This window comes from Eptatretus burgeri, chromosome 2 (assembly GCF_056783735.1).
Source record: "Eptatretus burgeri isolate ZD-2024b chromosome 2, Ebu_testis_v1, whole genome shotgun sequence".
Taxonomy (NCBI): domain Eukaryota; kingdom Metazoa; phylum Chordata; class Myxini; order Myxiniformes; family Myxinidae; genus Eptatretus; species Eptatretus burgeri.
Genome location: NC_140962.1, coordinates 36,349,717 through 36,374,049, shown reverse-complemented (window position 1 = coordinate 36,374,049; position 24,333 = coordinate 36,349,717). Strand labels below are relative to the sequence as shown.

Genomic DNA, 24,333 nt, shown 5'->3' with positions numbered 1-24,333 from the left:
CCTCCGCGTGGGTACTTAGGTAGGTCGAATTTGGCGAGCAACCCTATCCCACGCGGGGGCTGATTGGCTCGATCGCGGTGAGACCGAAAGGTCCACCCGTGACTGGTTCCCGGCGTTAGTCCGAGAGGGTCACGACTGGATTGTCCGTCTGGTGGGCGACGTGCCGCGATTCGGGTTACGTGGCCGTCAGCACGCCGGCGGGCGCGGAATCCGCAACACTGGTGTCAGGTCGTGCGATACAAATTCATCGCCCTCCTCTCGGCACTGGTATCGGAGAACAGGAAAACGGGCTCTCCTGTCTCCGGCTAAATTCACGGGAATCGGTCCAGGGGTGAGAGAAGCGACCCCCGATTCCCTCCAAATTACGAGCGATTCAAATTAACCCTTCACGAGAAGCAAGATGGCGTCTCAAGGCGAGCGGGTGCCGGGTGGATTAGGTATGTGTAATAGTAATGTAGAATCCATGGTCCAGGATGGAATCTCCGAGCAGGAAATGTTGATTGTGCAGGAACACGGACTCGCCCAACTGAACCCAGGGCCCGAGGTGGGTGCGGCAGCGGCCGCGGTGTATGACACCTCCCCCCCCCTCTCCACCAAGACCCTTCCCCAACCCCTGCCGAAACGGCTCACTTGAGTGCATCCGACATGGCCCAGCTATTCACCATGCTGGCACAAATGAATGCGGCAATGACAAATGAAATAAAAAACGAAATGAAAGACATGAACAAACAAATAAACGAAAAGATGGATACATTCACAAACGAAATAAAACGCATGAAAACTAAAATGGAAACAAACATGAAGGAAGAAACGAGAAAGCTACGGGGTGAGACGCAGAACATGGGCCGATGCCTGCAGGCGGGCATGAAGGCCGTGAGCAGGGAACTTAAAATGGCGACTCCACGTGTCGGAACAAACGAGCTGGAAGGGGGTGCAACGGCTGACAGGCCCGCGGTGGAGGTGGGTAAGGAAAAAGTAATTCGGGAGACAAGAGACGAGGTGAAAGTAATTGCGAGGGAGAGAAAAGAACAATTAATACGGAGAGCAAGGATGAGGTACGCGGAGATCGTGAAAGAGCAAGGAGTGAAAAACAGGGAAGGACGGGAGCGACTTAAAGAGAAAGCAAGGTTGACCTACATAAAGATAAGGGAAAGACGCCAGAAAGAAGCAGAGACCAATAAACACGATGAAGACGGGGTAAGTGACGCGCACACACACACGGAGGTAGTGGAGGACAATGGGGGTGAGCTCGTGGAGCGTGTGGGGACCCAGTGCGAGCACCTGGATGGCCTCCTCCAGGAACGAGGGGAGCGACTCTGCCCCCTTGAGGCGAGTCACGACCAGGTGAGTTCGGTCGTGCTTTGCGAGGTTGAGGGGACGGGTGCTGTGGACGGGTGCACGGAGAGCTTGGGGGGTGTAGAGGCCCCGGAGACCCTTGTGGGGACACAAATCCCCAGTGTGGTTGTCCCTGTGTGTGTGGTGCAAGGTGTGAGTGCGTCCCCGTGTGTGGAAGCGACCCCGTGTGTGAGTGGTGTGGTGGCGATGGTGCCGGAGTACGTGCTTCCCAGCACGCCGTGTGTGGATGAGGCACCGTGTGTGAGTGTCGCCGTGTGTGTGAATGAGGCACCGCGGGTGAGTGCCCTCGCGTGTGTGAGTGAGGCACGGTGTGTGAGTGAGGCACCGCGGGTGAGTGCCCTCGCGTGTGTGAGTGAGGCACGGTGTGTGAGTGAGGCACCGCGGTTGAGTGCCCCCGCGTGTGTGAGTAGTATGGTTTGTGTGAGTAGTGAGGCACGCGTGAGTGAACGGCCGTGTGCAAGGTCGCTGTGTGCAAGGGAGACCGTGTGTGTGAGAGAGCGGTATGAGAGGGAGATGTCGGTCGGCATGCGGGAGCACGCAGCCGCGTCTCCCCGTGTGAATGTGATGGAGTGGACTGTGTGCGTCGTAACACGCAGGTGTGCGTGGGTTGAATGGCGACGACGAAGGCGACATGAGAGGAGAGAAAGCCGAGTAGCGGCTGTAGTTGTTTCGGGGACCGTGCCGGGTTCACCCAGCAGTGAGCACGCGGTCCGTGCTGTGCAACGCACGAGGCCACCACGTGCTCGCTTGCGAGAGTGAAGTCCCGGTCCGGAAACGCACGCGGTGGATTTGCCGATCCCGCGGACGGACAAAGTTTAGGCAGGTAAACGGATTTGGACCGGACGGGTTCTTCACGCGATCGTGTGTGTTGAGCTCCAACGGGCAAAGCACATGTGTTCGCGTGGGGAACCCCTCGAGACGTGGGGCTTGTGTTTTTTTTATGCGCACGGTGACGTCATGGCTGCACGTGGGGTTGGAATCCGGCAGGAGGGGTATCTCTGCCGGATGGTACCGTCCAAGGAGGGACGAGGAACACGTGCAGCTGCATGACGTCACGGGCAGGTGCAAAGTGCGCGAGCTCTGAGTTGCCGCGCAGGTGCTGCGCATGAAAAAAAAAAAAAACAAGCCTCACTTTCGGGTGCACAGGATTCCTGGGCAAGGGGTGGAAGACCCCCTTGGCCTGGGCACAGGATGGAAACTAGTTAGGGGGAAGGGTTAGCTTAGTTAGACCGACTTCATGGGGCAGGGGTAAGTCCTCATGGAGTCCGTGGAATGGATTAGTTAGAGGGATTGTAGCGAGATTTAGGTTGGGAAATAAATGGGACATTTAGGAGACAGTGACAGACAGTGAATGTGTAGAGTTGACGTAGTTTAGCTACGTAGTGTTAAAAGGAACGTGCTGTAGTATAAGGGATGACGTGGGAGCACGAGTTAGTTAGGGGATGCAGATAGAAGGATGGCAGAGTTCAGCGGTGTGTGTGTTGAAGAGTTGTGGGTTGTGAGGTGAGTACATGTGCTTGGTGAGTGAGTGAGGCCAGCGGGTCTGTGTGAATGGAGCGAATGGGGAATGCATGGTGCGATGAGTGATTGGGGGGAGGAGTGACTCCCGCCCAAGGGACCCCGGGGTCAGAGTAAAGTGAGTTAGCTGGGTTAGTCAAATTGAAAATGGAGGTCGTTTTGCTGTTGGTGGGAAAGTAGGCTCGAAACCCATTTGGAGGGGTGCAGGAGCCCTGTTGACGGGCTTGGGAGCGTGGCTGCGAAAGGTGAGTATCGCTGAGTGGGTACCCCGGGCACCAGGCTAGTCGGCCGCGGTAGGCCATGGGCCCATGGGGGGCCGGGATAGAGTAGTGGGCACGGGTGCGCCTGCTTGGTGCGGGGGCCCGGGCGCCATTAGCCGCGTGGGCAGTGTTGTGGGCACGGGTGACCCTCGGAAAGGGGCCCGGGAGGCCGGCCTGCCACGTGTGCGTTTCAGGGGAGGTGCCATGGGGGCACTCCCTGGTGTTAGGGAGCTGGTAGGCTCGGAGGCAGTGTAGTGCCCGGGAGTGCCATAGCGGGAGATTCGGCAGAGGGTCGTGCCTGCCAAAGGGAGCCACGTGTCCCAGCCAGGAGACCGTGTGAGGGCACGGAGAGAAAATTGGGGGGCGAGGCCCGAAATTGTAAGGACACCAACACAGGCGACGGGGATCTGGGTTGTTAGAACCAATAGTTTAAGCGAGAGGCGCTTGTTGAAAGCCCCGGGGTAGTTTAACAGTTAAATGGTTAGGGTAGATTAGGAGATGTACCCCTCCGCACCATCCATCCCCTCGCTCTCGTTGTGGGCCGCTGGACCCACTTTGGTTAAGATCGCCGAACTCTGGGGAGGCCATTCTGAGGCTTGAGTTGGGCCTCGGCACAGGACGTTAGCTCTCCCTTATTCCCCTCTGGGAAGGGAACGTAGGGGTTGGGAGTAGGCTAGGTGACAGAATCGGTTAGCCGAACAAGGACGATAAAGGGGGTTAGGGGACGATTTATAGTGGGGAAGTAAAAATAAAAACAACAGAAAAAAATTAAGTTGGGGCTAAATTGGGGTTTGACAAATTAAGGGAGTGGGTATGTACAGTGACAGGCAAAGGCGATAGGTTGGGAGGGAGACAGGTAGGTAGGTCCGAGCCCGCCTTCCAAGTGGCCAGCACCACCGCACTCCCTCCACCAACCTCCACTGAACGGCAAAGGCTGGCCAGCTTCATCTGTTGGCTGCGTTGCTGCAAGGCAAAGGCCGGCCCACTTCGTCTGCAGCTGCTGTGCTGCAAGGCCTGTGCCGGCCCACTTCATCTGCCGGCTGGCTGTTTTGCTTCAAGGCCTGTGCCATCAGCTGGCCGTGTTTTGCTTCAAGGCCTGTGCCGGCCACTTCATCTGCTGGCTGCCTTTCTTCAAGGCCTGTGCCGGCCAGTTCATCTGCCGGCTGTGTTTGCCTGCAGCGGCCTTCTTCTGCGGGCTGTGTTTGCCTGCTGCCTTTGCCATGCCATGCCCACTGCCCATGTTCACCAGCCCCGTTCAATTTTTGCTTTGCCCCCCCTGTTCATTGCCATGTGCGCCAGGATCAAGGCAACAGTTTGCAAGCTGCGAGAACTGCCCTGTTGGCAGCTACAACACGGGCCTGCAGTGGCGGCCCGTGCACCGTGTTTGTGTTCATGCATCCATTCGTTGCGCTCATTGCGTGTGCCACTTGAGCTGGCACGGAGACTGCGTTTGTGCAGCCCATGCACCGTTGTGGTTCACTGCGTTCAGTTCAAAAGGGAAAGCCTTGGACTGCGTGTGAGCAGCCAGCCACGTTCCCTGTCACCTGCATTGTTTGAGCCAGAGACTGCATGCGGGCAGCCTGGCTCCCTGCTAACTGCTTTCTTTTTGCAGAGTTCAATGATCCTGGGCCATGGTTTAGTGTAAAATTTGTAAGTTAAGGTTAAGATGTACTGTAAATATGAGTGCGCCCCCGGCATGTCTGTCTAGCGCCGGCAATTTTATTTAAGTCGTCCGTGTGAGTGAGTTTGTTTAGATAGTTACGCAGCCCTCAGGTTATTTATTTTGGGGACACGAATACCATGAATGTCGCACTCAGGGATCCGTAGGTAAAATGTACTAGGGGAAAACTACACATGATGGCACACGAAAATTTGACGACTCGGGACGAGTCTGTAAAAAGGGAAGGGGGTAGTGTTGTGGTTACCAGATTCGCAAACCACCATTCAGGTCCCTTAGGTGAGGTATCTCGGTAAGTACATGTGTAGTTAGGCCCGAACCCGTTGTCTAGTGGGAATACATGTCATTTATGCGAGCTGCGACTCTTCAGGATAGCCGTTTTTCTTTTACTATCTTTATTTTGGACCAATCGCCATCACCACAACCACAACATCAACCACCAACCACAACACCGCTTCACCACAACCGCCACGACCTTCACGTCACACCCCGCAACCGTAGCATCGCCACCGTTCTTGCCCCGGTGTTGGACTCGTGTCGAACAGCGTGTACAAAATCACGGATTTTGTGCTTCAAAAACGGATCAAAAACGACACACGCCCACTTTTTGCCGTCCAATCGGTGAGCGAGGGGCGAATTGGCCCCGCCCCCAGGGCGATCGATATATGCAAATTTGTGGATCAAAAAGCCTTCACGCCCACTTTTTCTCGGGCCAATGGGGAGCGAGGTGAAAGGTCAAAGGCGAAGTTACGGGGGGATAAAAGGACGGTGTTCGTCAGTCAGAGGAACGAGAACGAGAAGGAGTCAGAACGAGAAGGAGTCAGAACGAGAAGGAGAACGGAAAGGAGAACGAGAACGAGAACGAAAAAGGAAAACGAGAACGAGAACGAGAAGGAGTCGGAACGGAGGGGACGAGTGTGGAAGTCTGGAGCCCGAAGCCTGCAGTGGCTGGAGAAGCTGAAGAGAGTCGGACGAGGGGGTGCTCGCGTCGGTGCCAGGAGCTGCACGCCCGAGGGAGGCCGGCAGCGCGACCTGGCCGAGGTGGAGACGCACACCAGGGATAATAAAGATCCTCTATACCCCGAGCATCAGCAACCCCCTCCTGTTTCCCCCCGCGCTGAGATAGTGCGACCAAGGGGGCCCCGTTCCCACCCCCTACCAGACACCGTCCACGAGGCCCACGGGTTGCGGGGCCATCGCCGCTCCGCGTCTCATCACCAGACGGGTAGGCCCGACCCGGTCTCGGCCTCAGGCCTGCCTCATTCTTGGGGGATTTCTTTTCCTTGGTTTTGGGTATGTGTTGTCGGCGCCGTCTGTGAAGTAGAATTGTATAAGTGTTGCCGTGTGCTCGGTAGTCGGTATTAGCTCTGCACTGTGTTTTCACTTTTATGTTTGCTTTTTGTGTACATGGAATTGTTTTCTTTTTTTTTGTGTGCATTTGGTGGAATTGTATTTGTGTGCTTCCCGTGTGCCGCGAATAAATGTGCTTTATTGTTGAACTGTTCTCCCGCTTCGCTTCGTCTTTTCCCCCATTGAACCCTCATCTTGCTTCACGTAAAGGGTTGGGAGTGGGCTGAGTACGCCCGATAATTAATCGAACCGTCGAGGTCGACGATAACACTGCTCGGTTATTCTGATAGTACGGAACGGGTCGCTTCAGTGGCCCGTGTCCGAAGTCGACCTGCGGCGAGGTGCGATCGCCCGGTCTACCCTCCGCGTGGGTACTTAGGTAGGTCGAATTTGGCGAGCAACCCTATCCCACGCGGGGGCTGATTGGCTCGATCGCGGTGAGACCGAAAGGTCCACCCGTGACTGGTTCCCGGCGTTAGTCCGAGAGGGTCACGACTGGATTGTCCGTCCGGTGGGCGACGTGCCGCGATTCGGGTTACGTGGCCGTCAGCACGCCGGCGGGCGCGGAATCCGCAACAATATATATATATATATATATATATATATATATATATATATATATATATATATATATATATATATATATATATATATATATATATATATATATATATATATATATATATATATATAAACTGCATTACCATAACAGGTGTATGTGTGTAAGCAAGTTGCTGTTGCCAACTATCTCCACATGTGGGTGGTTTTCAAGAGGTGACACAGAGAGAGACCTGCGAGGTCTCGGTGTGTGTGTCTGTATACATATGACGTTTCAGAATGTGGAATGGAGTCCTCCCAGGGTGGGCTCAAAGTGTCCACCTTTATTTCAGTAAGGGGTCACTATCATGGACCAAGCTGTGAAGTTTTCTGTTTTCAAAGTTTTGTGCCGTGGGCTCTCTTCAGGATTGTTACTGAGCCCCGGACAGCTTCCAAATGTAGTCTGTTTGTAATAATATTCCCAGGGATTGTTTTTAATATCGCTGTGAGATTCTTTCTCATCACTGGTACAACTTTGGCATTCTTCAGCTTCCAGGATCTTTTCACTTCATGGTTGAGATCTTGGTATTTGGTCATTTTCTTGATTTCTGCATCGTTTTTCCAAAATCACCGGTATTAACACCTCAATTAGCAATACCTTCTTCTCTCTTTTTTTTGTACCTAAGTATGATATCTGGTCACAATGCTTTGTTTTCGATGTTCACACCCGATGGGATCATAAGGTCGTATGTGAGCAGTGCTTCAATGTTTTCAGTGATTACTTTTGGTTCATTTTCCCACAAATTTCCTGGAACTGGGATCTCAAAGTTTTTGCAGATATGCCAGCGGATTAGATTGTAAACTCTGTTGTGTCGTTGTGTGTACAGCTGTTCTGACATGTTTTATTTTTCTTTGTGTTCGGTCATTAAGCGTCACATATCATTCTCTGCTTAAGCCACCTCCATCCCTCATGTCTGTTTTTTTTTCCTCCTCCCCTTCACCCTTCTCTCACTCTGTCCCATCCACACTCCCCCTTCATAATAAAATACATCACTCTCCTCCCACAACTGTCACTCTCTCCCTCTCACACACACATGCACCCTCCCCTCCCACAGTGAATAGCAACATTTGGTGAGGTGTCACTCTCACTGTTGTATATGTATATATATATATATATATATATATATATATATATATATATATATATATATATATATATATATATATATATATATATATATATATATATATATATATATATATATATATATATACACACACACAATGCCTGGTGTTGGCGCAGTGGTTAGGGCAGCGGCTTGGGATCCAAGAGGTCCTGAGTTCAAGCCCCGTTGGGCCACTGAATTAATACACCAGGGGGTTGACTCAGCCTGTCATCCTTCCGAGGTCGGCAAAATGAGTACCAGTGTACTGGGCCGGTGTATACCCCGGTTAAAATAGGTGTACCATATCCCTGTGTCGTAAGAGGCGACCAGGGTTGCGTCAGGAAGGGCATCCGGCGTAAAACATGTGCCAAATCACGATGCGGATCATAAGGATGATCCGCTGTGGCGACCCCTAACGGGAGCAGCCGAAAGAAGAAGAAGAAGATATACACACACACACACACACACACACACACACACACACACACACACACACACACACACACACACACACACACACACACACACACACACACACACACACACACACACACACACACACCACTGTTAACAATATTTATCTGGTGTTCTTTACCTCTGCCACTGAAGGTGGATGGAGGTTCTGATTTTAACCCTGTTTATTACTTACGAAATCTTTAGATTTCGTAAGTATATTGATGACTTCCGTCCTCTGTTTGTGTGTTTGTTTGTAGGCACGATAACTCGAGAACGGAAGAAGCTACCAATGTCAAATTACACTACGTGATTCAGGACGGTGGTGGCTAGCGCTGATTAGATTTTGGTCAAAATCGGTCAAAGGTAAAAAAGTCACAGTGAGGTCAAACATTCGATTTTTTTTTTGATGGTTTGGTACAGAATCATTGTAGAAACTTCTGGTTTGCGTCGCTACGTTCTCTCGAGACAGCTTTTATTAGACAAGGTCAGAGGTCAAGTTGACAATTTCGTAAGTACCAGTCTATGACTGGCTTGTTTGTTACTTACGAAATCTAAAGATTTCGTAAGTATATTGATGACTTCCATTTCTGCTTGTTTGTTTGTTTGTTTGTTTGTTTGTAGGCACGATAACTCGAGAACGGAAAAAGCTACCAATGTCAAATTACACCACGTGATTCAGGAGGGTGATGGCTAGTGCTGATTAGATTTTGGTCAAAATCAGTCAAAGGTCAAGGTCACAGTGAGGTCAAAAATTCAATTTTTGATGCTTTGGTACAGAATCATGGTAGAAACTTCTGGTTTGTGTCGCTACCTTCTCCAGAGACAGCTTTTATTAGACAAAGTCAGAGGTCAAGTTGACGATTTCGTAAGTACCAGTCTATGACTGCTTGTTTGTTTATCTGTCTTTTTGTGAATAGGATATATCAACAAGTAATAGACATTCACACGAAACTTGGTGGACTGGTTGGGTGTGTGACAAGGATGAATTGATTAGATTTTGGTAAAGATCTGGATGTCAGGTCAGGTTCAATGTCAGGTCAGGTTCGATCTGTGACCTGCTACAGGTACCATGTAAACCTGTACTAACCTGTTCCATGGTCGGGTTGTCGGCGACTAAACCGTCTCCCACACCAGGTTTTCTGGTGAGGAGGGTGTTTGGATATGGACACCCAGCAGGATTAAAAACAAAACCTGTCAAAGGGTGGAGGAGCTCCTTGTGAGCCAACGGCCATCCATATCTAGTGCCCAACTGTGTCTGCGGACGTCCTCCTGCAGTTGGGGTCACTTCTTATTCGGAGGTTGGTGGCAGGATTTGCACTCCGGCCACCGTAAAACCCTTCATTCCGCAAAACGCAAAAACGCAAAAAAATCTGAAAACCCACTCCGTGGGAGTACCTCCTGTGCAGCTTCCCTTCGCAGGGCAGCTCACCGGATGACGGGATTGGGGCAAAGCCTTCGGGACCCCCAATCGTTGATAGGAGGGAAACCACGGGGTAACATCCCTGGGTCAGATTGCGGGAGAGTGTGTCGGAGTGGTGCTGAGGTGTCGTCCACCAGACGGCGGTCTCCTTGGGTTAACCTGAGGCGGTCCCTTCGGGTGGGTGCCTGGAATGTCCTATCCCTAAGAGAGGATGATCACCTGTCTCTGTTATCATCTGAGCTCAAGCGTTTGGACATCGGGATTGCAGCTCTCTCTGAGGTTCGGAGACCGGATTGCGGCGAGATAATGGTGGGTGGTTACACCTACTATTGGTCTGGTCGCTCTGATGGTTACCATACCCAAGGAGTTGCTGTAGCTGTGTCCAATAAGCTGACCCCAATGATAATTGAGGTAACACCGGTCAACGAGCGTATTATGAGATTAAGGATTCGTCACTCCTTAGGTGTCATTTCCCTGGTCTCTGTTTATGCTCTGACTGAGGCGAGTGATCTCACCGTGAAGGATGCATTCAACGCCACACTCGAGTCTGTGGTTGATCAGTGCCCCAGACGAGATACACTTCTAGTCTTGGGGGATTTCAATGCATCGACTGGAACTGATAGGGACGGTTATGAGGTGTGTGTTGGTCCCCATGGGTCAGGAACTATGAACCAGAATAGCACTAAGTTCCTTGACTTTGCAAGAAGTCATGGACTTAGGGTGGCTGGTTCATGGTTTCAGCGCCCACAAGCTCATCGCTGGACTTGGTATTCCAATGCTGGCGGTGTGGCAAAGGAGATTGACCATGTCCTCATTGACGGTCGTTGGAGGATGATCCAGAACTGCAGGGTCTACCGGAGTGCTCAGTTCCTCAATACTGACCACAGGCTTGTTGTAGCAACTCTAAAGCTGCACCTTAAATCCTGGAGAATGGTACCATCCCAGCCGAGGCTGGATGTTGCCAAGCTCAGGGATGAGAGAGTAGCTGAGGAGTTTGCGAACAGGCTGAGTGGACACTTGGGGGTCTGGGTGCTTTGGGGGTCCTGAAGAGTTGTGGAGCGCCTTCAAGACCACCGTCCTTGATGTTGCCGGTGGATGCCTTGGAGCTCACCGCAGGGCAAAGAAGAATTTTGTCTCTCAAGGGACACTGGATACCATTGACCAGAGTCGCAGGGCCAGGCTGAATGGCAGAGCTGAGCTGTTCAGGGAGCTGAGGCGTAAAACTGTACGTGCACTGAGGGTGGACAAGGAGGCCTATGTGCGAGGAATCTGTGAGGAGGTAGAGCATCACCTGTGGACAGGTGATTCTCGTCCCGCTTACAGGGGAATTCGCGCATTACGTTCATCCAAGCCCATCCCTCGGAGCACTACAGTTCGAGCAGAGAGTGGTCGGCTCTTGACAGAGGAGTCTGAAGTGAAGGCCCGCTGGGCCGGTTACTTTGAGCGGTTGTACCAGGCTGATCCCCCAACTGTCGAGTTGGACGTCAAGGGTGTTACAATCCCTGTTGCTGACCCTCGAATCAACTGTGGTCCACCTACGCTTGTGGAAACACGGGCTGCGGTGAACTAGTTGAAACGGGGCAAAGCTCCAGGGATCTGTGGCATCCATGCCGAACTTCTCAAGGCTGGTGACAATGCTGCACTCGTGTCGTTGCATGCAGTTTTGTGCTCTGCCTGGAACACAGGCATCATCCCAACTGACTGGAAGAGGGGCCTTGTTGTCCCTCTCTGGAAAGGGAAGGGTGATCGCCAAGACTGCAACAACTACCGAGGGGTGACGCTGCTCTCAGTGCCGGGCAAGGTCTTTGCTCGGATAATTCTCGATAGGGTTCGCCACCATCTGCTTGAGCACCAGCGTCCACAGCAGTCAGGCTTTACACCAAAGAGGTCAACGATTGACCGTATCCTTGCACTTCGTGTCCTCACCGAACGCAGACGAGAGTTTCGGCAGGGGCTGCTTGCAGCCTATGTTGATCTCTGTAAAGCGTTCGATTCAGTGAATCGGGACGTCCTCTGGAGGATTCTTGGTCTTCGTGGGGTGCCACCAAAACTGATCGATCTGATGTCTGAACTCTACTCTGGTACGGAGAGTGCTGTGAAATGTGGTGGTACCATCTCTGACTTATTTCCAGTTGTTACTGGAGTTCGTCAGGGATGTGTACTTGCCCCCACACTTTTCAGCACTTGTATGGACTGGATTCTAGGGAGGATGTCGGAGAGATCAAGTTGCGGTGCGTCATTTGGGAATGTCAAGATCTCGGACCTTGACTTTGCAGATGATGCAGTCATCTTTGCGGAGACTTTAGACATCCTCTTGGGGGCCCTCGAGGTGCTGAATGAGGAGTCGGAGCCGTTGGGATTACGGGTTTCTTGGGTCAAAACTAAGATCCAGGCTTTCGGTGACATCTTGGATGCTGCTGTCCTGTCTGTGTCTGTTTGTGGTGAGGATGTTGAGGTCGTGGAGAGATTCACTTACCTTGGCAGTGATATTCATGTCTCTGCTGGCTGCGAGTCAGAGGTCAATAGACGTCTGGGTCGGGCCTGGGGAGTCATGGATTCACTGGATCATGGGGTGTGGCGCTGCCGGTACCTGTGCGGGAGGACGAAAGTCCGAGTCTTCAGGTCCTTGGTACTTCCAGTCTTGCTCTATGGGTGCGAGACTTGGACTCTGACCAAGGATCTGAGACGGAGACTTAATTCCTTTGGTACCAGGTCTCTTCGGAGAATCCTTGGCTATCGCTGGTCGGATTTTGTGTCCAACGAGCGGTTGCTGAGAGAGACTCGGATGAGATTTGTTACCTGCATAGTCCGTGAGCGTCAGTTGCGGCTGTATGGACATGTGGCTCGTTTTCCTGACTCTGATCCTGCTCACCAGATTCTCTCAGCGAGGGAGTCTCATCAGTGGAGGAGGCCAGTGGGTCGACCACGTGCCTCATGGTTGCAACAGGTTGACCATCATCTCAAGGAGATGGGGATGGGCCTGGCATCTGCCTGGGGGATGGCCAGACGGAGGCCCCTGGAGTACCGGCGGAAAGTGGACGCAGCGACGTGCTGTTCTGGCACATGCTCCCATACCTGACCTGATCTGATCTGGATCCAGATGTGCGAATTTTAAAGTGATTCTTTACAATTGAGAGATGGAACCAAAAACAATATTTATCTCAAAATATTGTGGACTGGTTATGACAAAACTTGGTGGATGAGGTGAGTAGGTGACAAGAACAAGCTGATTAGATTTTGGTTCAGGTCCTGATGCAGATCCGGCCTATCAGTGGGATACAAAACATAAACTGTTCAGCCTGGTGGAGGTATGTGCTCTGCAGAGTGCTGTTCTAATCTTAGATGTTTTTTTTTACCCAATTAACATTTTTAGCTCACCTGGAACGAAGTTCCGGGTAGCTTATGGGATGGTGCGTCGTCATTCCGTCAGTCCATCCATCCGTAAACATTGGTATGGCAACTTGTTCTCTGAAACTTCTGATGGGATTGTGACCAAACTTGGCTGAAATTATATTTGGGATGTCGGAACTCAAGTTTTTCACGGCATTAAAACAATCCGGGTGTAAGGGGGTGTACCATGGGTCAAAGTGCAGGGGTGCAAATTAACATTTTTATCCACCGGCCAGCAGGGGTGGTGACTAGAAAAAGTTACCGGCCCAGCAGAATTTATACCAGCCCGATAAAATAAAGACAAAAGTCACAAATTTGATATCAAACACTTTTAATATACTCACATGAGTGAGTTTGATGAATGAGGTTGGTTGGATGAGTGAGTTTAATGGAGGAGGTTGGGTGGATGAGTGAGTTTGGTGAGTGGGGTGGGGAGATGAGTGAGTTTGGTGGGTGGGGTGGGTGGATAATGCAGGGAGGAGGAGGTTGTGGGTGATGGGGGGGGGGACCTTTTTATGTGGGTGATGGGGGGGCAGGGGGTTGTGAGTAGTGCTGGGGGGGGCATTTTTGTGGATGATGGGGTGGTTGTGGCTGATGGACGATGGGAGGGGGGGGTTGTGGGTGATGGACGATGGGGTGGAGGGGGGGGTTGTGGGTGATGGACAATGGTGGGGGTACTACTCGTCCACCCAACATTACATATAAACTCACTCATCCACCTAACCTCACCCATCAAACTCACTCATTAACCCAACCTCACCCATCAAACTCACTCATTCATCTAACCTCACTCATCTCACTCACTCATTAACCCAAAATCCTCATCAAACTCACTCATTCACCTAACCTCACCCATGAAACTCACTCATTCACCCAAATTCACTCATTTAACCAACCTGGGCATGAGAAAATGCGCCCAAACCGCGCCAAACCATCAAATCTCGCGCAATCACACGTGATTTGGAACGAGATGAAAACAGACAAAATGGCCGCCGCAGAATTACCGGTGATTTCTACGGATTTCTGTGGACAAAAACAGTAGTTTCAGTAGAGAAGCTAGTACAAATTGTACAAAATAACAGGAATCGCCGGTGATTCGCCAGCCTGGCAGGTAAGGCAGTATTCTGAACCCGCCCAGCACAAAAGTTAGGCGCCATTGGCGACCGGGCGGCCGTTAATTTGCACCCCTGAAGTGGGTCCAAGTTTAACCCCCCAAAATAGGTATTTCCTTTCTTCTCAGAATCTACACAATTTTGTTAAAGCTTCACCACAACCTTCATCACCTGTGATGTACCAAAGTTTGTTCATGGCATTAAAAAAAAAAATCAGGGCGTTCCCCCCTCCAAAATCGGTGTTTACTTTCTTGTCTGTTACATATTTTGTGGGCCATCCATGCTTACCAGTGGTTCCCTGGTTATCTTATCCAGCTGCTACCAGGTGATTGCCCAGGGGTATTGCCGCTATTTTTTTTCATGTGTGGTTATGCAAGAGACAATAATTATGCCTGTCTTGTGCCTGCATCACATTTATTGATTCATGTATGACACTTTTGAAGTGTAAATTTCTTTCATCGTTTCCTATAGATGGCTTTCCAGGAGGGAGTAGTTAATTTACTCTTGAATAATGGTGCTGATGTGAACTCGATTACTGATTATGGACTCACTCCTCTACTCGCATGCCTCATCCTTTTTTACCCACCATGCTCCTTCAAACAGTTCACTGCACTCCAGGTACAATCTGCAAGCTTGAGGAAAAATTAACGTTTGACGAAATACGGGAAAGTGCTGGAGAGGTCATGTAAAGAGTTTTATACACATGGTAATTGAAGAAAAATTACAACATGTATGCTTTTTGTAATCTAGATGAGTCTTCAAGCAAAGAAACTGGATTCATGTCAAGGTGTGGAGTGGTCAATGAGGCAATGGGTGAGACCTTCAAAGGGTCTGGACGAGATTCTGGAATTCTGGCCATGGACTGAAGTCCAAGCTTTTCATCGAGTGGATGACACCAAGGTTCGAAAAATCTGGCTCAAAATCTCATTTCATCAGGTTTAAGATTTATCTAAGACTTCAAATTGAATCAGAACTACAACAACCATTTTTCTCCCACTATTTAAAGAATTTGATCTTTAGACCCATATCATAATCCTGACCTTCCATTAATTGTGCAATTAATAATAAAATTATTATGGAGCAAGCAAAAGCATGGAAGGTAAAAACAGAGATGCATTTCTCAAGGATAACAAGATTATTGTTCTCCTCATAGTCTAAGATTTCCTTCTTTATGCCTTTATCCACCTTTTCTCCACCTATAGATTTGTCCCTTTGTGTTGGTTCAGTTCTATTGCCTTCATTACGTAAAGATAGCAGACCATTTCCATATCATGTATGACGTTTTTATATGTCCACCGATGATCTTTTACACCCTCACTGACTAACCCACCCAATCAACTCTCCTTTCCCCATTTATTTTTATTTCTGAAAGACCAAACTCGTTCAATCACCCCATGTCCAGACATTCGTCATAACTCCACTGTCCGTATCCTCTGTCTTGCTCCTGTTTACATCTCTGTGGAGCCAGAGTGTATTGACGCTTGAAATTTTTGAACAGTCATTGAAATTATTTTGAAAGTGTCTAGAGAAGGGGTAAAATAACTAACAGTGATTTTTAAAACATAATTTTACTCATATATTGTGCAGGAAAATTTTCCCAATGACAATGGCAGAAATGACGGATCATCTTCGAAGACATGGCACAGTGAAACGATCACTGATAGAAGTGGACAAGTGTCATGCATCCACAAGAATAGGTGAGAATATGCTGAAAACCTTCCTCATTTTCTTTTACTTTATGTACACTATCAAAAGATGCAGGATCAGATTAGGCCTGGAGCACGTGAATTCACAACCTCGCTCCAAAGTGGACCTTTCTGGTTGAACTAAATCCCAGCTCGCGATCATTGTCGGACCTATGGAACTTATTGTCATCATATTTTTGCTGTTGCGGATTTCATTTTACTTTTTCGAGTTCTTTACCCACTTTGAGACCCCACTCCTGTTGAGTCCCCAGTCCCAAGTGTCATGTCCCAATTCTCAAGACTAAAACTTTCAGTCACCTGAAAAAAAAAGTCCACACATGATTTGGACATTTTCAATTTTCCTCCTGTATTTCCTTTTGTCCAACCTTTTTCACCTTTCACGATCTTCTCCCTCCCTTAAACAACTACTTGTCAGGTCAGGCCAGATTAGATCTGTAACTAGCTACAGGTACCATATAAACCTGTTTGATGGTCGGGTTGTAGGCGACTAAACTGTCTCCCACCAGTTTTTCTGGTGAGGAGGGTGTATGATATGGACACCCAGCAGGATTAAAAACAAAACCTCTCAAAGGGCGGAGGAGATCCTTGTGAGTCAACGGCCATCCCTATCTATTGCCCAACTGTGTCTGCGGACATACTCCTGCAGTTGGGTTACTTTTATTACGAGGTTGATGGCAAGATTTGCACTCTGGCCGCCGTAAAACCCTTCACTCTGCAAAACACACAAAAAATGCAAAAAAAATCTGAAAACCCACTCCATGGAAGTACCTCCTGTGCAGCTGCCCTGAGAAGGGCAGCTCAATAGATGATGGAATTGGGGCAAAGCCTTCTTGATCCCCACTTTTTGATGATAGAAAAATAACGGGGTAACCTTCCCGGGTCAGATTGCGGTAGTGTGTGTCAGGGTGGTGCTGCGGTGTCATCCACCAGACGGCGGTCTCCTTGGGTTAACCTGAGGTGGTCCCTTCAGGTGGGTGTCTGGAATGTCCTATCCCCAAGAGAGGATGATCACCTGTCTCTGTTATCATCTGTGCGCAAGCGTTTGGACATCGGGATTGCAGCTCTCTCTGAGGTTCGGAGACCAGATTGCGACGAGATTATGGCGGGTGATTGCACATATGATGGGTCTGGTCACTCTGATGGTTACCATTCCCAAGGAGCTCCTGTAACTGTGTCCAATAAGCTGACTCAAATGATAATTGAGGTAACACCGGTCAATGAGTGTATTATGAGACTCAGGATTCGTCACTCCTTGGGTGTCATTTCCCTGGTCTCTGTGTATGCTCCGACTGAGGTGAGTGAATTCACGCTGAAGGACACATTCGATGCCACGTTCGAGTCTGTGGTTGATCAGTGCCCCAGGCAAGATACTCTTCTTGTCTTGAGGGATTTCAATGCATCGACTGGAACTGATAGGGATGGTTACAAGAGATGTGTTGGTCCCCAGGGGTCTGGAACTGTGAACCAGAATAGCACAACGTCCCTTGACTTTTGCAAGAAGTCATGGACTTAGGGTGGCCGGTTCATGATTTCAGCACCTACAGGCTCATTGCTGGACTTGGTATTCTAACACTGGTGGTGTGGCAAAGAAGATTGACCAGAGGTCAACAAATAAGAATTTTGTCTCGAGTTACATTGGATACCATTGACCAGAATCGCAGGGCCAGGCTTAATGGCAGACCTGAGTTGTTCAGGGAGTTGAGGTATAAAACTGCATGTGTGCTGAGGGTGGACAAGGAGGCCTGTTTGCTCATTGATTGTCACTGGAGGATGATCCAGAACTGCAGGGTCGACCAGAGTGCTCAGTTTCTTAATACCGACCAGAGGCTTGTGGTAGCAACTCTGAAGTTGCAGCTTCAATCTGGGAGAATGGTTCCATCCCAGCCTCGGCCGGATGTTTGCAAGCTCAAGGATGAAAGGGTAGCTGAAGTGTTTGCGAACAGACTGAGTGGGGATTTGGGAGGGTGTGGATGCTTTGGGGAATCCTGAAGAGTTGTGGATTGCCTTCAAGCCCATCATCCTTGATGTTGCTGGTGGATGTCTTGGAACTCACCGTCGGGCGACGAAGAATTTTGTGTCTCAAGGTACACTGGATACCATTGACCAGAGTCACAGGGCCAGGCTTAATGACAGAGCTGAGCTGTTCAGGGAGTTGAGGCATAAAACTGCATATGCACTGAGGGTTGACAAGGAGGCCCATGTGCAAGAAATCTGTGAGCGGGTTGAGCATCACCTATGGTCAAGTCATTCTCATCCTGCTTCCAGGGCAATTCACGCATTGTGTTCCTCCAAGCCTGTTCCTCAGTGTACTGCAATTACAGCGGAGGGTGGTGGGCTCTTGACAGAGGAGTCTGAAGTGAAGGCCCGCTGGGCCAGTGTATTTGAGCGGCTGTACCAGCCTGATCCACCAGCTGTTGAGTTGGATGTCAGGGGTGTTACTATCGTTATGTCTGACCCCCCAATTAACTGTGATCCACCTTTGTTTGTGGAAACACAGGCTGCGGTGATCCAGTTGAAATGGGAGTAAAGCTGCCAGGATCTGTGGCATCCATGCTGAACTTCTCAAGGCTGGTGGAAATGCTGTACTCATGTCATTGCACGCAGTTCTGTGCTCTGCCTGGAACACAGGCATCATCCCAACTGACTGTAAGATGAGCCTTGTTGTCCCTCTCTGGAAGGAGAAGGATGATCGCCAGGGCTGCAACAACTACCAAAGGGTGACGCTGCTCTCAGTGCTGGGCAAGGTCTTTGCTCGGATAATTACCTCCGCCACCGAAAGTGAAGGAAGTTGTGTTTTCACCCCTGTTTTTCTGTTTGTGTGCAGAATATCTCAAGAAGTTGTGGATGGATCCAGATGAAATTTGGTGGGCAGGTTGGGGGTGTGACAAGGACGAACTTATTAGATTTTGGTGAAGATCCGAATCCAGATCAGACTACTAGAATTTTTTCAGTGATTCTTCACCATTGAGAGATCGGATCAAAAACGATATATACAGTAGCACCATATTTAAAAAATGTATTGGGCCCTATATGTTTTCTTGGATCAGGCATTAAATGGCGGAGGTATGTGCTCTACCAAGTGCCCGTCTGGGACTTAAGAGGGTTCGCCACCATCTGCTTGAGCACCAGCGCCCAGAGCAGTCAGGCTTTACACCAAGGAGGTCAACAATTGACCATATCCTTGCTCATCGGGTCCTCACCGAATGCAGATGAGAGTTTCGGCAGGGGCTGCTTGCAGCCTATATTGATCTCTGCAAACCGTTTGATTCAGTGAATGGGAATACCCTCTGGAGGATTCTTGGTCTTCATGGGGTACCACCAAAACTGATCAATCTGATGTCTGAACTATACTCTGGTACTGAGAGTGCTGTGAGATTGGTGATACCATCTCTGATCTTTTTCCAGTTGTTACTAGAATTTGACAGGGGTGTGAACTGGCCCCCACACTTTTCAGCGCTTGTATGGACTGGATACTGGGGAGGATGTCGGAGAGATTAAGCTGCAGTGCATCATTTGGGAATATCAATATCTCTGACCTTAATTTCACAGACGATGCAGTCATCTTTGCAGAGACTCTGGATATCCTGTTGGGGGAGCCCTCGAGGTGGTGAAGGAGGAGTCGGGGCCGCTGGGATTATGGGTTTCCTGGGTCAAAACTAAGAGCCAGGCTTTCAATGGCATCTTCGATGTTGCGATCTTGTCTGTACCTGTTTGTAGTGAGGATGTTGAGGTCACGGAGAGATTCACTTCCCTTGACAGTGATATTCCTGTCTCTGCTGGCTGTGAGCCAGTGATCAATAGACGTCTGGGTTGGGCCTGGGTAGTCGTGGATTCTCTGGATCATTGGGTGTGACGCTGCCGATAGCTGTGCAGGAGGACAAAAGTCTGAGTTTTCATGTCCTTAGTGCTTTCAGTCTTGCTCTACGGATGTTAGACTTGGACTCTGAACAGGGATCTGAGACGGATATTTAATTCCTTCAGTTCGAGGTCTCTTCCGAGAATCCCTGGCTCTCACTGATCGGACTTTGTGTCCAATGAGCAGTTGCTGAGAGACTCGAGATTTGTTATCTGCATCGTCCGTGAGTGCCAGCTGTGGCTGTATGGACATGTGGCTTGTTTTCCTGCAGTGGCTCGTTTTCCTGACGCTGATCCTGCTCACCAGATGTTGTGAGTGGAGGATGCCAACGGGCTGACCACGTGCCACTTAGTTGCAGCAGGTTGATCAGCATATCAAGGAGTTGGGGGTGGGCCAGGCATCTGCCTGGTGGATGGCCAGACGGAGGCCCCTGGAGTACCCGCAGAAAGTAGACGCAGCGATGCACTGATCCAGCGCATGCTCCCATACCTGACCTGACCTGACCCAGCAAATATAAGCTCCTCCTTGCTGTCTGTCAATAGCACATGTGAAACAGGAATTGCTGACTATCCTTCGTGTACAGACTTGTTAAGGCCTCTGTGCGGACATTGGTGGGCACACTGGGCATCGCTGGGTAGCGATTCATGAGGGTCTTTCTTTTTCATAAGAAGTTGGAACCCCTGAATCCTGTGATTGAGGGAACCCTTGTGGATAGAGACTCTTGTGTCACATGATTGGTGAGCCTTGGGAAGCAGAGATGTGTGGTATGCCTCTGGGCAGGGTTGGGTCATAAAACCCTGCCCGAAAGGAAGTGCTTGCACATTTTAAAATCTTTCCACTTGGCGAGACTTATCCATTCCTTTCATGCCGTGAAGCGCATAGGGCTACCAAGGCAGTTTCATTTGGCTAAGGATTACAGTCCTGGACGGGTCGCCACTCCGACGCAGACTACTCGAATGGCTTATTACCCCAGTAAGCTGGTACTCATTTTGCCAACCTCGGAAGGACGACAGGCTGAGCCAACCCACTTGGCGTTATTTCAACGGCACGACGGGCTCAAATTCAGGACCCTAAGATCTTAAGCCAGCCACTTTAACCATTCAACTAACACCAGGCACTTGGGTCGACTTGCTGCTACTTATTTCTGCCTCCAGCACAACTCCTATCCCAATTTCAAAATTATCTTGATTGGAAGTGGTGGTAATTGAGAGAGGCAGAGTTCAATAAAAGGAAGGAATTTGGGAAGAGGATTGAGAAGAATCAAAGATTGTTTTTCATAGTAAGTATTGTGGACTTCTGTGAAACCTAAAGCTTAATACATTCATTATTATTTCCTTAACCACAGGAAAAAACTACAAGCAATGATTAACCTTCTGTTGATGAGAGGAGCAGAACCATCCAACAAAGCCTCACCACCACTCACACTTCCATTGCCATCACCTACACTCTTGTTGCCACTCGCCTCTGGAGATGTTCCGATGCTTGCTGCTCTACTCAAGGCTGGAGCAGATCCTTCAGATCCCTTACCCCAAGTGGTTAGTTCTTAAGTTATTCATTTCTCTCTTTGCTTAATTCTTGCTATATACTTTGCTGTCAAACTTCTTTAAGTGATCTTGTCTTCCAGAGTTAAACACAATTTTCTCAGCTCGTCTAAAGATGTATACATATGGGGCATTCAAAACGTTTGAGGAATAAGATACTCACATCTGTGCAGAAATACCAAGATTAAAACATTTTGAACATTTATACAAGAACAAATACTCACGAAAATGAAGCAACAACTTTTACACCGTGAAACAGAGTTTCACAGTTCAAAAATTTATTCGTCATGTGTATGCAAACCATGACCTCTGAGGAAAGAAACCCAAACAGGAAATTTGATGTGAAACATGTCATGTTACAAGTATCCGCTCCTGAACTGAGCAATCGTGGAAATTTGCATGCAAATCATTTCTCCCACAGAATCTGCACACAAAGCAGATCAACCCGATCCGATGTACCACACTCTGTGATATGGAGCGTTGGTTCTGCCAAAGCACTTTCCAGGCCTGGGGTCGTGCTGGGCAGTTTGTTATCCCTCTCCCAGCAGTAGTTGGAGCAGGAATTTGTAATTTGGCTTTGGCGCCAGCGATAGATCACCTACTCTTCGGGAAGGACATCGTGGGATCTTTATCATCCACCAACTAATGTTGACAGATGGGTCACAAGTTTTATCATCCATCTGGTGGACGGCACACCCATTGATGAATCACTCTGCCGGTGAAACACTGGGATGACAGTATATAGCTGAGTTGGGATTCGACCCGAGAATAGTTGGCTTAGAGGTGAATGTGCATACCTCCAGGCCATGACTTGTGTCAATAGCCTCTACAATTTACCATCCATATGGTCGAAGTCTGTTTCGGAATGGCTATGAAGTATTTGGTGCTAAATACTTCATAGCCATTCCTAAAGCCGCTGTCACACCTTGACGATATAGCCAGCGTATGCCGATTTATGAAAAATTTGTCTTAAACGCTGGCACACGTCGAATACGTTATGGGTACGTTTTGTATACGTTAAGACCACGCTGAAAAACACTGCCTTAAGTCGTAGTACGCTGGTTTTAAACGTTGTACTTTTGGGTTGTCCTCAAATTTTTGCATGCTTGAAATTTTACGACGTATGCCGGCGTATGACTCGCACGTTCCGCTACGCTGGCCATAAGTTGTAGGCACGTTACGCGATCGTTGACGCACGTCGACACACGTTACTTGTAAGTTACTCATAAGTCGAAACACGTCGAGGTAATGTTTAGCATACCCGAAACTTATTTCTAACCTATGAGTAACGTTTTGTAAGCACGCTACACGAACGTTGTTCACACTTCGCAACACGTTACTTGAAAGTTCCTCAAACGTCAAAACGCGTCAAAGTAATGTTTAGGGTACCCGTGACTTATTTGTAACCTATGAGTAACGTGCTTGGGAATTATTTGTAAAGCATGTCCAACGCACAAATACGTATGTAGACGTATTTGACGACAACAGAACTTAATGAACGCGTTTCTAACTTACAGATACCGTATAATGGCGTATTGGCAGCGATTAGGGGAATTCGTATATTAAAAGGGGCTTCACAGGAGGAACCCATCTTTTTTTTAGACTTCGTGGTGAGTACATGTCCATGTCATTCCGAGAGATGGAGGATACGGCAACGCTGAGACGACAATATGAATACCTACCTGTCCTCGAACATCAACATGACCTCATCGAGTTGACACTGCACCAGTTGCGTGCCAATAGAGCCGGGAGAAGAAGACGTGAACAGAGTAGAAGGAACTGGGTGAGACCATGGATCGGGAGACGACGCCATTACAGCATATATGACCAGCTCATGGTGGAACTCCGGAACGAGGACCATGCATCCTTCATCAACTTCCTGCGAATGCCCCCAGCGATGTTCGACGAGCTGCGAGCCAGAGTGGGTCCAAGGATAACCAAGCATTATTATTAAATCATTTCAATAGTCCAGTGGAAGCGATTTAACTCGTTCAATGGAAACGATTTCAATTGCCGAGCACCAGCGTCCAAAAACAAGAGGCGAGTGACAGGCATTAATTAAAAGTGAAGTTGCAGCCTATGAATAGAAAACCTCACGTAATCGTCGACGATACGCTGCCACGCTATGCATACGTTAGAGTTAGACTATCGTTGGGCATAGGTTGTGGACGCTTAAAACACGCGAATCAATCGTTGGTATAACTTATGTATAAGTTATCGAAGCATTCTGTGTTCATTACTAGTACATTATGCATTTGTCCAAGTCGTTTTGAATACATTTAAAACTGAAACAAAAAAAATAGTTCATCGTGGGAATGAGAAAAAAAAATTAGCCGAAAAGAACATCAAACAATGGTGCAAAGTAGTCTCCTATTCGTGGACGCAACAAGGATCCATCATCACCCACACCCTCCCCATCACGCTCACCTACTACGACTGACATGGACATACTACTACTACTACTACTACTACTACTACTACTACTACTACTACTACTACTACTACTACTACTACTACTACTGACACGCTCACCTACTACTACTACTACGACTACTACTGATACTACTGACATTGACATCTACTCAACATGGAGTCTGGAACACTGACGGGTTCCTCTTGTGAAGCCCATTTGTATATACCAATTCCCCTAAACGCTGCCAATACGCCATTATACGGTAGATGTAAGTTAGAAACACGTTCAGTAAGTTCTGTGGTCGTCCGGAAGACGTCAATCAAATTTGTCTACATACGAAAATGTGCGTTTGAGATACGTTACTCATAGGTTCAAAGCACGCTACTCATAGGTTCAAAGCACGTTACTCATAGGTTAAAAATGAAGTTTCGGGTATGCTAAACATTACCTCGACGTGTTTCGACTTATGAGTAACTTACAAGTAACGTGTGTCCGACGTGTATCAACGATCGCGGAGCGTGCAGAGAACTTATGCCAGCGTATGCGGAACTTGTGAGCCATACGTCGAGTACGT

The 24,333-nt window shown here is 48.9% G+C and overlaps 1 protein-coding gene across 6 annotated transcripts in view; it reads left to right on the top strand.

Moving 5' to 3' along the window:
* The window catches only part of LOC147031809 (ankyrin repeat and MYND domain-containing protein 1-like), a 107,787-nt gene that overhangs the window by 66,472 nt on the left and 16,982 nt on the right, over positions 1–24,333 (top strand). For all 6 annotated transcript variants that reach the window (XM_085867804.1, XM_085867790.1, XM_085867797.1 and 3 more), the window contains 4 exons: positions 14,715–14,861; positions 14,994–15,143; positions 15,831–15,940; positions 21,151–21,340. In XM_085867804.1, the coding sequence (XP_085723930.1) occupies positions 14,715–14,861; positions 14,994–15,143; positions 15,831–15,940; positions 21,151–21,340 (597 nt within the window). The remainder of the gene's footprint in view (positions 1–14,714; positions 14,862–14,993; positions 15,144–15,830; positions 15,941–21,150; positions 21,341–24,333) is intronic.